Here is a 16,091-nt window from a genome sequence, read left to right on the forward strand (position 1 = left end):
AAACAATTAATTGATTAATCAAGAGAATAGTTGGTAGATTAATAATTACTGGAAATTAGTTGTGGCCGTGCTGTTGCAGCAACATGACAGAAATTAGTATTTTTGAGGTAGGGTTCACTATGTTGTGAGTGCACAGACAAGTGACTCTGTGGTGACTGCAAAAGACAACATGAAACCATGAAGTATACATGAACACAGTAAACAACAAGATGTAAATGTGAACGGATGAAAAAGGTTTGCATTGTACGCTGTCAATAAACACTCCTAATGTGACAAAGTAGTCATAAAGATGGTTAAACATTAAAACAAGAAAAGGCCAATAACAAAATGAAGCTGCAATAATTAGACATAACTACTTTGTGCTTCTGTCTGTGGACAGCCGACAGATATAGACAAGTGTAGATTAATGCTTGAAATAATTCTTTGAAACCAAAACAGAAAACAAACAGCCAACTCTATTGATGTGATGTAAAAATTAGGATTAGTCTTTATCTTTGTGTGTGTGTGTGGAGGTCGGTTTCTGACTGTAGACACTGTTAAGTAAGAGGTAACTATCATGTACCTGCCTATAATAATGAACTGAGCGTGATCAGGAACTTAAAAAATGGCGGCTAAATAGTCAGAACAGACAGAAAAATGTCCAATTCACAAATTAAAAAGGCTAACAACAAAACTGTATTGAAAAACATAATGCCAATTCACAACGATCAACAGCAACGGAACTAAGTGTTAAACCTTGACATCAATATATTGTGAATATAAAATTTCTTATCTCTATACGCCTTTAAAAAAATACACTTTATACATGAAACCCAACAAACGCACAAATTTCACCATGTTCAGCGCACAACTCCAGTGCATCCCTTGAACAAATAGAAGCTACTGTATTCTTTCTGAACAAGACGGGTTCTCTTCTTTTATCCTAATCCTCTATAAAGCAAACATGTATATATATGAATACATTACGGTTGGTTATTCAAACAAAGGCTGACAGTTTCTGATTCGCTCTCTTGGCATCAAATGTTACTCGACACTGGCGTCTAGGTTTGAGAAGGATGCTCACAGTTTGATGGGAAGTTGGACCGTTTCCGATGGCAGGATGTGATAACGTGGTGAGTGTACAATACAAAATGTGATCCCAGCTTCGATCTGATTTGGGACGAGTTGAAAAACCATAAATGCTACAAGAACCATGCAACAGTCTTAACCATGTCCCAGCATGGTTTGCTCGTTTCTACATGGTGAACGATGCTGAGATTAAATCTGTTGGCTCGCTGCAACAGATGTCTGATTCGAAAGCTGGTCGGCAGCCCTGAATTAGTTAAGATGCTTCACATTTAAGCAACTCATTCTCTCCTGCCATCCATTATTCATGCAAGCATGCAAAAAAACAAGTAGAGAACCAGAAACAAATCAACTTTTCTCCTCAAACGAAGGCCAAGGTAAAAGCTATTTACACCGAGCATGCAGCTAGGTGGTTCAGTTCCATTGGCGTAGATATAACAACAGCATAGAGGTCTAGCGTATATGACTGAGGAAAAGTGATGCAATACTTGTTGCAGGTGATTAAGACAGAAACTGGGCATGCAGCGCCCAAAGCTGAAAAGGAAAGGCACTGTGAATTCTTTGCTCGGTGCATACGTACAGTGCACTGCATGCAAAGGGGGAAAAACTCTTACAACGTTCTAGTTTGTCCGTAGATGGAAGGAATGAGTGAAATCTGAGCCCTAAGGAGTGACAGAAGGTCCGTATCTGTATGGCCACAGTGGCCGGCGAGAGCGTTCTCCTCGGACGATGCTGGATTCATCGACTTTTACTTATGCTGTGGTTAAAATCTACAATCCACATTTCTGCTTTATATGGAAATATAGGGTCATCAAACCAACATTTACTGCAGCTCATTTGATTTACAGCTATAGAGGACAGTTTGCTTCATGGAATGTTTGCAGTCTGCTTCTCTCCTGTCTCGACTCGGAGCTGATTCAAATCACGGAAGAACAATTCTGCGTGTGCAATTTGGCAAATAAATGATCTGAAACCACGCCGAGCACCATGCATGGCTGATGTTCAGTGGTGCAGCATTCAGTGAGAAGTCTTGTTATACAAGTTACTGTCTCCAAGCCACCCTGAAGTAGCTTAAAACGTAAGACTGCATCTGAAAATCATTCATTATAAATTTGTATAATGAAGACGATCGATGCATTTAGTTCAGTTGAAGCAGCATCACTGTATAGTGAAAGATAAGCAACATTTAGAGCAGGTTTGCTGTGAAAAAAGTTTCAAATGTGCTGGTTGTTTCTTTAGTACACGGATACTACAGAGATACCACATGCCATGTAATGTCTGAAGTAAAACATATCGCTGAATGACAATAAATCACAGGGATCATCTAATGGCTTTGGCAAGACAGGATGGAGAGTCCGTGTCACTCTGCTGAGGGGTTCCCTGCTTTTCATTCACAAAAATCCCAGGAGCTGGTCACCTCTGCTAACCTTCATTATGCTGAGTGAGAACTAAAATGTCACAGAGAACAATATAAGCAGCAGTGGAGAGATACATTTCCAAATTTATATTCAAGGTAACAACAAAATGGGGTTAAAATCCTTTCCTGATGCCTAGAAATGACTCAAACACAAGAAAAACCTTGAAGCTAAAGTGCTCTGGCACAACTGTATCCTTGGCTTTTCCTTAGTGATGGTTGGTGTGTTTATGTTCTATATAGGATAAACGACAGAATTACTCTCATACTACGTCTCCTCATTGTCATGCTAGGTGGACCACAGGGGTGGGGGCTTTACAGGCCAAGTCCAAGTGACTGTGCTTTCAGTGTCTTCCGGGGAGAGGGCCCATGGACAGAGAGTCCTCCTCGTCAATAGTGTCCAGCTCTTCGTTGCGCACAGCATGGGTGATGAGTTGGAGCTCCTCAGAGAGTGTCTCGCTGCGGTACGCTACACGGATGTCGGGGACGTTGGTGCGGCGGATGTCGTTGCTCAGGGGACCCTCCTTAGCATAACTGGGGCCCAGCCAGTAGCTTTTGGCCTGGAATTAGGAGAAGCTACATGATTGGGAAGCTCTGATACAATAGTCCTTTTAGATTCAAAGTGTCGTCTACAAGTAATGAGTCTGAGGGACACAACAGAGAATAATGTGTCTGTGACTGTGTCTCATCAGTGAGATAAACTACACTGAAGCTCTAACTCTCTAAACTCTAATACAGCTGTTCTGATAAACAGGCTACATTTATTATGTCTATGACAATCAAATTCTATAACAATAACTGTCATGGAGATGTTATTTAAATAAAATGCTCTAGCAGAGCAGCAGCCTCTGTGGCTGGTAAATGAACCCAACGCGGAAATAACAAAAACTCCTGACACTTTGGCTACAGAAGTGATCAATCTCCATAAGGCCCCATAAAAAAATGCTTTATATCAGAAATAGACGTGTTTACAGCCTAGTACAAAAAAATAGTTTTGGTCTCTATGAGCCTGTTTACACCTGGTATTAAAATGCATCTTGGATGATATGGTGACAGGTTAGTATGTCGCTGAACTAAAAAAAACAAAAACGATAGTAATTAAGGGCACAGACTGACAAATTTTGAGTAGGGTACAGCCCTATAGAGCAGGGAAGTGAGATCCTATCGCAAGTGGTCATTCAAGATGCATGTGGAGACACACTGTAGTGTAGTGCCAGGTGTAAACTGACGTACTTATTCCCCATACATGACAACTGTAGAGGGGATGGATTTTTATTTAACTCACCTGTTTAAATTACATTAAAGCTTAAAGTTATGCATAACTAAGGGAATGGCCAATTGGAGTGACAGGTGAGTGCTGTCACAGGCTGCTGTGTTGAGTAGTCAGGCTTCATTCAGCCCACCTGAGCTCCACCTACGATTCACCTCTTTGCCCATTTTTGGATTAGCTGGGAGTCAGTCAAGACTACTGAGATGACTACAACCTGAGCCGACCATTTTCAATTACACAAGCTATGGTTTTAGAGCTGGGGTCATAGTTAGTGATTGTTTTGTACTGTACTGAATTATATTCAGAGGTTTTTCTAACATTCTGTCCCCCCTCATTTATGTAAACAGGGAGGACAAAGAATTAGAAACAGCTCTCAATATAATGTAGTCCAGTACAACACCCCCTTTAACTACGACCTCAAATAGTTTATGGCAGAGCTGTTGTACTGAATAGAATCATATGGTATTAAAGTTTACCTAAAAAGTGGCCACTGAGTGCATGTCACCAGATTAAATACAAAAAATATGAAGAGCTAGTTTAAACTAGTTTACCTTGTGTGAAAAGCCACTCATGAGGACACTGTTCCTTGCCAGCTCACACATGTCACAGGAACTTAGTTTCCACACCTGAGTAGCAATGCTGTACTCCTCCATCAGAGGCTCCTGGGCCAAGACAAACACACAAATCACACACAACACACACACACAAAGAAAAATGTCATTTCAGCCTCCTCGTTTCTAATAATCTTTTTGCAGTTTGTACCTTAAATGTGTAAATTCACACAAACTTCCTTCGTACTGACCTTAGTGAAGTGGAACTGAAGAGGATCGTCAGTGGACAGAGAGACAATGAGGCCTCTGGACAGGTACTCTGGCAGCGGGTTGCGATGGTAACTGAGGAACAGGCTGTTGTTACTCAGGGGTGACATGGCGATGCCAATTTGAGCCAGGTAGTAAAGATACTGCAGCACCGGGGCCTGATGGATATCAAACAGAGAGAGAGAGAGAGAGCTTGAGAGACAAAGCAGTGGCAGGTCGAGACCACCTGTCACACACACACTACATGGTGTTCTTTCTCTTTTATCTCACAGGGGAAATGGCAGTATAACCAGAACTGTGTAAGGAGGATGTAATTTGGGACTTAGATTTATTCATTTATACTGGTTGTTTGTTTTAACAGTTTTTTGTAGAATATAGCTTTATGTTGATTTTAATATATGGTTTTATTATGTGGCCATTTGTTTTGCATTTTGGTAATCAGTGTTGGTTGGTAAGGATTGGAGCTCTGTAATTTCCATGTTTTTATAAATTAAATAAATTCAATCTTGAACCTGTTTGTAATTCCATCAATGAAGGCCAAGAGGGAGCCCACATATTAATAAACAGTCACCAATTAACACCATTAATACACCATATGGTCTTTTCTTTCTGAATGTCACACAGCATTTGTGAGATTATTTAACATGCCAAAACCAAACACTTCTATAGCAGTCTTCTGGAAACCCCTGCCCTGACCTTTCTGAGGAGCAGGCCGTGGGAGATGTTCTCTGATAACATGAAACCTGACACCAGGTGGTGGATCGGCCCCGCCTCCCCACAGTGAGGTCGCAGCACAAACGTACGGAAGCCTCGCCGCCTGAGAAGGGACATATTTATTCACAAAACAGCATTAAAACCTCATGTTTTTGTGTATTTTGTGGATGATTATGTGTTTAAATGAATGAATGTGATCAAAGTCTGTCCAACTGGCCCATACCGTCGCAGGTGGTTGAGCACAGTCATGTTGGCATAGGTGTAGTAGAGGTAGTAGGAGTAGGGTGGGTTGTCTTCCTCTGTCCAGTTGGCAGGCAACGGACTATCAAGATTGAAAATGTGGTTCTCGGGTTTAGACTCATCGTCCACGCTGTCGAAGCCCACCACCTAGTAACACACACGCAACAAACAAACAAAACAACAACAAAGCAACAATCATTCAGTCTCTTTTCGTGTGAATCTTCAGGATAGCTTGGATTTGTGGTAAACTAATACTCACATGCTCCAGGAAGAGGTGCAACTCAGGATGACTCCGGGGGTTGATCGTGACTTCAAACAGAGGGATGAAGATATTCTCCAACATCTCCTGGAAATTGGCCAGCTGCTTCTTTGTGTGGTAGACGTCGCTGGAGAGGTGGTGATTAAACAGTGACATTTGTTGATACCATAGAGATGATTATTATTTGTGTTTGTACAAATGATTTGTTCAAAATGTAGGTTTAATTGCAGAGGATAGAAGCGATTATCCATATCTACACTAGGTAGTTAGTTATAGTTGCTCTTTCTTTCTTTTTTTCTTGAGTAAACTGTAACCAGGAAGGAAACATTTCTTGTGTTATGATATTACCACCAATCACCATTATAACTCATCTACAACTTGACAAAGCTTCAAGGTAGGGGTACTTACAATAAACGTGGCACCTGGACAAGCCAGCGCACATTATCGGAGTACACTCGGTGTTTAACGGCCCACTGAGCCAGCTTATCCCATTCGTCTCGGGAGCGACCATAGATGGACAGACGTAGCTCAGAGTTCTGGTACTTACTCTCCTCCAAGTCGTACATCACCTCCTGGACAAATAGTGAGAGTAGAAACCAATGTAAGTTTGTGTATGCATTGAAGGATTGTGTGGATTACATATGAATGATTTCACACCTTGATAATGTGTGCAAAGTATTTTCCTTCAATGTGGTTGTCAGTCTTGATGAAGATCTCTCTGAGGATGGATTCTCCAATGGGGTTGTATTTGGCGTTGAACTTGTCAAACCGATGGAAGGTGTTACGATCCTGATGAGTAAACAAAACCAGTCAAACCTCATTTGTATCTACACCAAATGTATTACACAGTATTCCTTGGCTGCGGCTCCTATTTCTCACCGCATGCATGTCGAGAGTGTCTACGCTCAGGTCAAAGGCCGTCAGGTTCATGCTCTCAAACACCTGCTTGAGGGTCTGACCGCGGCCGTGCTCAATGTGAACAATCTCCTCAGGGTATTTCTTCATGGCTCTCTTGATGAATCGCAGCAGGTGCTTCTGATTCATGCAGGATGACGCATGTATGTGTGTGTCCACCTGGAGTTACAATGGAGCAGAATATGTGAGAGTTAAGTTCAGCACTGGGTCTATACCGGTACCACTTGCTGTCATCATTTCAAAATGTCTTTTTTCACATGTCACATGTTGGCTCTTGCCTTTCGTATGTTGTAGAAGTCTCTGTGTGGAACTTTCTTCTGAGCTGCCAACTCCTTCATCTCATTCAGGAGGATGTGCATCTGGAACTTAGAGCTCAGGTACTGTAGGCGGCGGTAGCAGAAAGACTTCCTGTAAACACCATCCAGAGGACAAAGATATTTTATTTAAAATAAACTCAAAGCTACAAAACAATGACATCTGTAGTATGATGGTATCGAAGACACACTCACACTGGCCCATTGATAATGAGGGCCATCATAACATTCATGTCCGCAATATACTCCTTCAGGTCAGGATAGGGCAGGTCTAGTTCTGTACTTCTGAAAAGCAGAACAGTATAAAGATTATACAAACAGACTCACCTTTTTCTTTTTTTAAATTAAGATGTCACCCTACAGGTACAAACACATACTTGTCCATGTTGGTGTTCTTGGTGTAGACATGGACTACTCCATCCACCATCTTGCAACCATATCCTGTGTCTGCCGGCATATTCTTGGGGTCCTGATTGTCATAGGGGTGTGTCTTTGAAACAGGTGGATGGACGGGGGCATCTGGGAAAACATTGATATTAATTAAGTTATATCATCCATGCTACAAAAAATAAATAGATATTAACTGTTTTTCTTGTTCAGTGTTTTTCTCATTAGTTGGCATTTCCTTGCTGTCTCAATATCAATATGTATTGTGTGACAGCCTCACGCCCTATCTTGTTCTTCCTTGTTGGCTGTGTTTTTTCACTTTGTTCCAAGAAGTTGAGGGGTAGAGCTGAGACCCAACACTTAGTCACACAGACACTGCATACATACTGACGTGCAGACAGACACATCCTATTGTACTGTTTACTTGATTTAAAAAAAAAAAATGATTTGGGGTGTCCCTCTTTTGTCACACTTTTGAGCCAGGTTGTGATAAGAGCCATGTATGTATTGCCCAATAGGCTCATTATAAAGACTGTCAAGCTTTCTCAAGCTTGAACACACCCATTAGTTCTGTTCCTGGAAAACCCCTTTGGAAAATACGTCTGTGATGTTACATTGGCCCCAATTACATCATGAGATAAGCTCACAGGGAGCTGAAACTCTATGAGTACATAGTAAGTAACTATAAAAAGGGAAACCTTGGAGAGACGAAAGACCAGAGTCCAATAGAAAGAAACAAGCTTCCCCTTCAGAACAAGGACTGATACACATTAAACGCTTGTAGCCTCTCTGTTGACAGGTATTCCCTGAATGAAACAAGATTCCATAGAAGGAGGTAGTCTAACTAAAGTATACAGCTTCATCACTGTTGCCTCCTTACACAGAGATTCAACAAAACCCTTTGACTCAGTACACAACTGGACAATGTGTTGCCTCCATGTCTGCTTCCTGTGTTTAGAGTGTGCATGTCATACCAGCATCTACAGGCGTCTCTGGTATATCTTCATAGACTCTCAGATCCAGAGGTTTCATCCCGAGCTCCTGGAGGGCCTGAGCTGTGGTCTTACAAAAATTCTGCATAGATCGATTTATGTACTTCTCCCGGATGAATAATGCCTTCACCACACACTTTGCAGCATCGACCAAGTCAGTGAAGGGCACCTGGAAAGATATCATAGACTATTAAAATTTGTGTGAATGGAATTTAACTTATTGGAGTTTAAGTTTAAATGCTGATAAAAACATTAAAAATCTAATTAAAAAAAGCTCCTCACCCCGCACTTTTCCTCTCCAGATATTGAGACCCGCTGGTACTCTTTCTCCAGAGGCAATTGTCTCTCCCTAAAGCCATCATCAACAGTGTCCACACTCTTCTCCTTCATCAACCTTAAAAGATAGACAGTGAAAAGGAGAGTTTAAAAGGAGAGAAAGATAGGCAGAGGCAGGACGGGTAAGGACACATTAAGATGGAAAACGTGGATATAAGCAGGAAGTGTGGTAGAAAGGTAAATGAGAATCCAGATGTTATTGGTTTTATAAGTTGTAATGGCAGCATCAGAAAAAAAAGAAAGTTTGAAAAAAGTTTGAATCAGTCAATAAGTTTGAAACAATGGGTTTGGAAAAAACCCTTCCCCTTTATCAACACACAGCAGTCCAGATGTGTTTTCGTTTATTTTTTTACACAAAGTATTTCATAGAAAACATCATAAGCTGTGATTACAGCCTCAGTCTTCTTGGATGAGGCACCTTTGCACATATTAAGGTTGACAGTTTGTATTCTGTCCTGCATATTATTTCAGGAACATTATTATTATATAAGAGCAACCTTCATGTCTCTCTACAGGATTTCAGTGAGGTATTGAGGTCTTAGTGAGATTAACTTCTTACATCACAACGATGAAGCCCATTGTGTTTCTGCAAACTTTACATTCTTTGCAAAAAGGTTCGTACCCTTTTCGAGATGCATGTCTTTAACGTAGTTGGACCTCAGAAGTCTACAAATAATTCCTTAGACTTCACAGCTTGTTATTTTGCAAATACAAACACAGTGACACACACTGTGGAAACGTTGGAACTGTGGAGAGGTATGTAACTCTGAAAGATGACTGAATGTGTTCTCTGTGAAAGTTCTGTAAATATCTCAGGAATGATTTAAGGAGGATGCATTGAAACTCAATTGGAAATGTCATTGCAAAGTCTCTGGTAACATATGCAGGTGAGTTATTTCTGTATGTTTGTACATTTGCAATCATCTCTGAACAATGTTCACTTTGTGTATGAATACTTTAAGCCCACTCTTTATATAGGGCAACAGCTTGTAAGATGACAATATAACTATATTATAAACTTCAGTAGTTTAGCTACAGAGCTGCCCAGTGACTGTAAGAATTTCTTGGGGTTCAAGTTTCATTACTAAGAAAACAGAAAAATATGCAAATGCAAAAACACTCACAGACTTCAGACTCAGATTTAAGAGACAGGTTGTTTTTAGAGATGGAAGGTAACCATTTTGTACATTTACATGTCACCAGCAGGGGGAAGATGTGGTCCATCTCAATATGCTGATAATGTCTGTCAGTGGTCCTGGAGAAAAGTGCTTACTTAACTTAACTTAAGACATTGATCACTACAATATTTCTAGGTAAAGTAAAAACAAGTAAAACAGAGATAAATTGAAAGAAAAAAAGAGTCACAAAACATACATACTGAAGCAAATCTCACTCACTCAAGGTCTGGAGCACTGTCGATTTTCATGAAGTCCTGTTTGGCGCGGAGCAAGATCTCTGGCTCAAGCCTTGGGGGTGATATGCAGCGGCGCAGGATAAGTGTAGGCAAGGCAGAGGGCAGACGGCATCAGAGGTAGTGAGAAGAAATTAAGCACACAGAAGGGAGAGAGACCAAATATATGCACAAGCACACACTCAAACAAGAACTGTCTCTCTCGCACACATACATTCATATACATATAAAGAATATTAGGTATTAAGAGATCAAGGAGAATGACACAAACAGAAAAATATCATCAGTTAGTAGTGGTACACCCTGATTGGTAAACGGGCTTGCAGAGGTTGTGTCAGATAACCACCCAAATGATCGGCGTAGTGGTGCAGATAGCGTCAGCACTGGCAACTGAGACAGAACCTTATAAAAGTTGTGTAGAAGAAGACTGAACACCAGGACAGGTGCCAACCGCTGGTTAGCCCAAAAACTGGCATGTTGGAAGCTGATAAGCATGTGTGCATGGGTGAAAGCAAGAAGTCTGCTAAAAGGTGGGGGCTAGGAGAGAGCTATATGCGTCTGAGGTCATTTAAAGAGTTTATTTAACTGGCTTTGTGTGTCTGCTGCGTTTGTGTTTCCTCACTTAATGTCCTGGCTGATTTGTCTCTCTAGGCGGTGCCGTCTCTCTTCCAGCTGTTCGATGGGGCTGTCCTCCGGGAACTCATAAGGAGCAGTTCGCATCTCGCTCTCTGCCATGCTGCGTGTGAACAGCTCCTGGTGCAAACATAAGTTATTCCATTTATGGTGTCATAAAACAGGCAAACAGGCCCATTTCTATGCACCTATGAATATATGGCAGACACTGAGGCTCACACAGAACCACCTGTTACATTTTCCTTCAAAGAAAGCCAGAACATGCCAAAGTGCTGTGATTTAAAATAAGGAAACTTTGATGAACGTGTGACATAGTTTCTAATGTTTTTGCACACGTTCAAGGGATTATTGTTGATTTTCGACATTAATTCCGTCAATAAACAAAACAAAGCTTGTGTTTGAAATTATTCTTCAGGCAAAAGCCACAGAGACAACATGGTTGACTATTAAAGATTCAAAGATTTTAAAACTTCCCAACATGTATTTTCATAGCTAGCAAATTCAAACAAACAAATGTAACAGCTGATTAAAATATCTGTGGACAACTGGTGCATGGGTGCTAATCAATAGTTGTAACAGTTGAAGATTATTTTGATTAGCTGTCTAATGTTTCTGTGAGTTTATTCGGAGCAGCAACATTATCTGTCTGGCTTTGAATTTTTACCTCAGCAATCTCTTTGTATTTTTCCTCCATGGATGTCCGCAGGTCGATTGGGTAGTGTGTGATAGAAACGGGCGTCCCTGGAAGGGATCTCTGAGGCTTGAGGGGTTTGGGCCCGGATGCACCACACAGGTCTGTAGGCAGACACAAACAGTATCAAAATATGTGCCAGAAACACATGGTCTCACAATATCACATTAAAATCGGAAATTATTCACTACAGAGTCTTTACTTTTAAGTCCTGTTAGGCAGAGGTTAAAATTAACAAATAACAAAAAAAAAAAAAACACATTAATGCCAACATCTACACATCCAAACATAAAGCAGCCATAAACCAGAAAAGGGCTGAAAAGTGTCTGTATAAAGAGGTCTGCCTCATAGTCATTTAACCTAGTTTTAACTTTTTAGAACCGCCCGGAAAATATGTAATGTAACTGTCTTTTGTAGAAAGTACCTTGAGTAGTAAGTACTTAACTTCTCATCCTCTTAAGTGTTGCATGGGAAAAATAACAATGTCTGTTTTTTTGCAAAGTATCTAGTCAACTTATACAAAACTATGCATGGGTCTTTTACATCACAAAAATATAAATGTCAGTAAAGTGACAGTACCTCCAGTGAAAACAGTGAGCCAGTGCTTTTAATGGATATCATTTTACGGTGCCCAATTGCCTGCAAGGATTACACTGTAGCCCGTTTCATGGCGTTAGGCTTCAGCGCTTTCCCTCAATACTGGATCAAATTTGAAACTCGTTGTCTCCATTATTCACTTCGACAAAAAAACATGGGAAAATAAAATCCAAGCTGAAAAACACCTAAGTTACCCTTTAAGTACAGGCTAATAAAATACTATGTGTTGATTGTGTTTATGGGAAGAATTGCTGGATTGATAAAGGCCTTAAAGGTAGTAAATAAAGATAGTTTACAATGTAAATGTTTAGCATTTGTAAATGTTTAGCATTTAGCATTTAACAGCTCTGACAGTAAAGGATTTACGAGCCATAAGATCTTTCTCAAAACAAACCAACACACATATAACATGGCTTCTTTACTGCATACAAAATCATGTGCATTGTGTAGTAAAACTCGTGGGTTCAGATACACAGGACCATCTGGGTGCTTTACACGCTTACGGCTAATTCAATAGTGATGATGTCACTCACTCTACAATTATTCATTATTTCACAGTCTGCTGAAAACAGAGAAAGGCAAATATGTGAAAACAAACAATACTTAATAGTACCATCACAGACAAAAAACAGAAAAGAATTTGCATTTGGTTTACCAAAATGACAACGTGTGTTGGTTTGAGTTCAGAAAATTATAATTTTAGAAACCACAAATACCTCAGACTATGTGTACACTACAGTTCAAAATCAATGTTCAAAACAAAAATAAGTACACATTCATTTAGCTCAAAACTACTACTAGATTTTGGACAAACCACAAATACAAACAACTGCTCCACTTCTTTTTATTTCTGAATTATGAAAATCAGTCAACTAAACACTAAACATAACGTAACTGGTCTCAAGATTGAGAAATCTTTGGTTTTTCTTCGTTCACCTAGAGGAAAATATTCAGTTTTTCTTGCATCTACACTGACGACATGAAACACAAACACATGAGTTGCAAATACTAAACAGTCAGTCAGAAGTTGAACAAATGTGCATAATCATGATTACCTATGAAGCTCTGGCGCCAGTGGCTTTAATTTGTGACAGAGCACAAAAACACCTTTTAATACGTCCGAGAACAGAAGGCGGCTTAGGGAAAGACAGCTGTACCAGCAGATACTGTGTCACTCCAGTCACACATGGGCATGCACAATCACTAGAAAAAGAATTACCCTAACTCACATGTACACACTGACTCTTGCGTACACACACCTGAGAATGACACAGAGGGGCCTTCCCCACTCAAGACCTGCTGGAAACAGATGACACCAGCTCCACTCCAAAATAAACACAATAGAGAACCACCGGAAGAAAAAGTACCTTTGTCTGAAGTACCGAAGGAACATCAGATTTACTGATTCTTGAGTACTTTCTAAAGACAGCCATGTATTTAAGTTGAAGAGAACCGTAATTTAAAGAGTACCATTGTTATGTGCACACACAGTAATTCACTCACTCATAATGAGTCTATAGCTTTAGGAGTGGTGTGTTCACTTTCCTCCGTAATTGTTGCCATTATTGGTGCTGTGGCCTGTGACAATTAGTCTCTGCCATCTGCTCTCTGCCTCCTCTCTCTCGGCCGTGCAGTTAGGAATGAGCAGAGGGTAACTCTCCATAGTATACTAATACTGGCATAACACTATAACCCATTTCAATACTGCATAATATAGTAGTTGTGCCATGATCTGCTGATAATCATATGCTCAAAGACAGAAAAAGAGCTTATTTTTTATACATATATCATTATAGCCTGACCAATACTAGATTATTGGGGCAGATTAGAAATGAAAGTTCACTCACATAAACACATTTTCGATAAGGACTCACAATATGTACTGAGCGGAACATTTTACCATCGAAAAATAAATGTATCTTTGTAATATCTGCCTCTGTAGTTGATCAGATCATATGCACGTCTTGTGTGGATCTAAGGACAAACAGACGACTTCAAGTATATAGGCGCACACACACAAACAAAGTCATCCCCAGTATAGTGTCCATGTAATCCCCTGGTCTTTCCACCACAGATGACTCTTAATCCAGCACCCCCAACTCTATTTATCTCAGTGACATCATGGTAGTAGGGAGCACAAACCTTCTACACATCTACACAACAAGTACACAACAAAACTGGACTACAGAGTTTAAAAAAATAAAAAGAAAGCAGAAGAATGAACCTTTGTCACCTGACATGCAACAAAAACACAGCCAAGAACCAACCATCAGGACAGCAACAGCGACCCTTACAAGTTCATCATGGGCAACTTCCAAGAAAGACTTTAGTCATATAGGCCTGATTCATGATTCATTCGGTTAATGGTTAAATAAAAAGCTAAATAGCAACGAGACATGTAAATGAAAACAACCCTGTTGATTTGTCTTGACAATGTTATTTGATGATTTTTTGAACAATTTCTTTTTCTTTTTTCTTTAATGATGTCTGAAAGCACATTAGGCTGCAGACTGTGAGCTTGTCCTTGAGTTAAATGAAATTAAATCGGTGCGATTCACTTATGAACAGTGTGGATCAACATGGGACAATCTAATCTCCTTCTTTTGGTAGTATTTCTGTGAAGCCTTGACATAAACACTTTTGTTTTGCTTCAAACCACCATGCAGATCCAGATTGCAGCACACATGCAGGCCAAGAAATTTAGCCTCCTCACCTCAAACACGCAGTTTACTGTGCGGGTTGTCTTTACCCTTTTTTTAGAGTAAAATGCCCTTCTATCATCGTGTAGCCATTGAGAGTTAATTTCTAAGCCCAGTGAGTAATACTGACAAAGCTATCCATCTCAGCTTTCTCTCACATCCCTGGGACCTGAGTCTGTACACCACCCACATACACTACCCACCTGTTCTTTGAACCCTACCACAGAGACATCTAGAATCTGTGGAGCTGCCTGTTCTCTATAAGGATCAATACAATCCCTCCAGCCTGTCTCATCCTCCCTGTCCCTCGGGCCAAAAGTAACGGCAGACTAGTTTTGGCTGTCATTGTAGTTCATATACAGTAGTAGTTCACAGAGTCAAACAAAACATTGTACAGTATGTCCATGAAAATATTATAACCAGAACAATCTATTTCAATTTGCCAACTTTTATTTTCCCAACCTTAATCCTTAATGAACCCCTTATTTTATCATTAAACATATTTTATGGATATTTAGTGCACAATAATAAAAGTACTGAACTGATAAACTTTACAATTAACGCCAATGCTAAAAAGCAATAACCGGGAAGTTTGTGTAAAACGAGGAATCTAGATTAACATTAGAGATAAGTTTTCCTGATATTTTTAGGACCTTTTTATACAATTCTATGTCTGTATTATGTATTTTCTTTTTTAACAACCATAATAGGCTTCTTTTTTTGACAAACTCAGTGTTTTCTTCTCATTCTTCTATAAGGACTTTGGTTTTACCTGCGTACTTTTCTAATGCAGGACCAGGCTGTTTAGCAGAGAATGAAGGCTCTGTGAATATAGCTTGTGTTTTGGGAGCCAGTGTGCTAGAGAACTATTCTCAGTGTGTCAAAGAGACCCTTTTCACCACAATAATAACAACAGCCAAGGTAACTGGCACTGTGGACACTACATCTGGCCTTGCACTGCCCCATCTGATCAGGCACAGTGCATTTTAAAGTCAAGGAAATGCTAACATGTTGTAGTGGTCCTTGCTTTATTCTTTGCCCCATCATTACACTACAGCGGCTATCATGTTATGGACAATACAACCAATTCATGTCTCAAAGAAATAATGAGACGAAGATTTTTACATGTAACTTCACAATTACAGTGTGCAATTCTCTTTGGTCACTGTTATCTGACAACAAGAGTTTCAAGAGTTTCAGTATGGTATACAAAAGATAATTGATGGTTCTCCTTTTCACTTTTCTCTAAGTCTAAAAGGTACAACCATTAAGAGGTTCAGTTTTTCTTGGCTCCATGCAAAACTGCCAAGGAGTGAACTCTTATAGGCAGGTGTCA

General features: G+C 40.0%; 1 protein-coding gene across 5 annotated transcripts in view; it reads right to left on the reverse strand.

The window, feature by feature from the left end:
• Positions 1-501: 501 nt before the first annotated feature.
• Positions 502-16,091, reverse strand: part of LOC118328013 (AMP deaminase 2) — a 30,298-nt gene continuing 14,708 nt past the window's right edge. For 4 of the 5 annotated variants that reach the window (XM_035661601.1, XM_035661603.1, XM_035661598.1 and 1 more), the window contains 17 exons: positions 11,433-11,563; positions 10,758-10,888; positions 10,122-10,190; positions 8,671-8,782; positions 8,371-8,557; positions 7,387-7,528; positions 7,205-7,294; positions 6,974-7,103; positions 6,660-6,854; positions 6,438-6,569; positions 6,189-6,352; positions 5,781-5,907; positions 5,505-5,668; positions 5,264-5,384; positions 4,552-4,725; positions 4,301-4,411; positions 502-3,039 (listed from right to left, as the gene is read on the reverse strand). In XM_035661601.1, coding sequence (XP_035517494.1) covers positions 2,824-3,039; positions 4,301-4,411; positions 4,552-4,725; positions 5,264-5,384; positions 5,505-5,668; positions 5,781-5,907; positions 6,189-6,352; positions 6,438-6,569; positions 6,660-6,854; positions 6,974-7,103; positions 7,205-7,294; positions 7,387-7,528; positions 8,371-8,557; positions 8,671-8,782; positions 10,122-10,190; positions 10,758-10,888; positions 11,433-11,563 — 2,396 coding nt within the window. In that variant the 3' untranslated portion in view covers positions 502-2,823. The remainder of the gene's footprint in view (positions 3,040-4,300; positions 4,412-4,551; positions 4,726-5,263; positions 5,385-5,504; positions 5,669-5,780; positions 5,908-6,188; positions 6,353-6,437; positions 6,570-6,659; positions 6,855-6,973; positions 7,104-7,204; positions 7,295-7,386; positions 7,529-8,370; positions 8,558-8,670; positions 8,783-10,121; positions 10,191-10,757; positions 10,889-11,432; positions 11,564-16,091) is intronic. The other variant, XM_035661599.1, reaches the window with a different exon arrangement.

This window comes from Morone saxatilis, unplaced genomic scaffold (assembly GCF_004916995.1).
Source record: "Morone saxatilis isolate NCDOM2014 unplaced genomic scaffold, NCSU_SB_2.0 Contig18, whole genome shotgun sequence".
Classification (NCBI taxonomy): Eukaryota; Metazoa; Chordata; class Actinopteri; family Moronidae; genus Morone; species Morone saxatilis.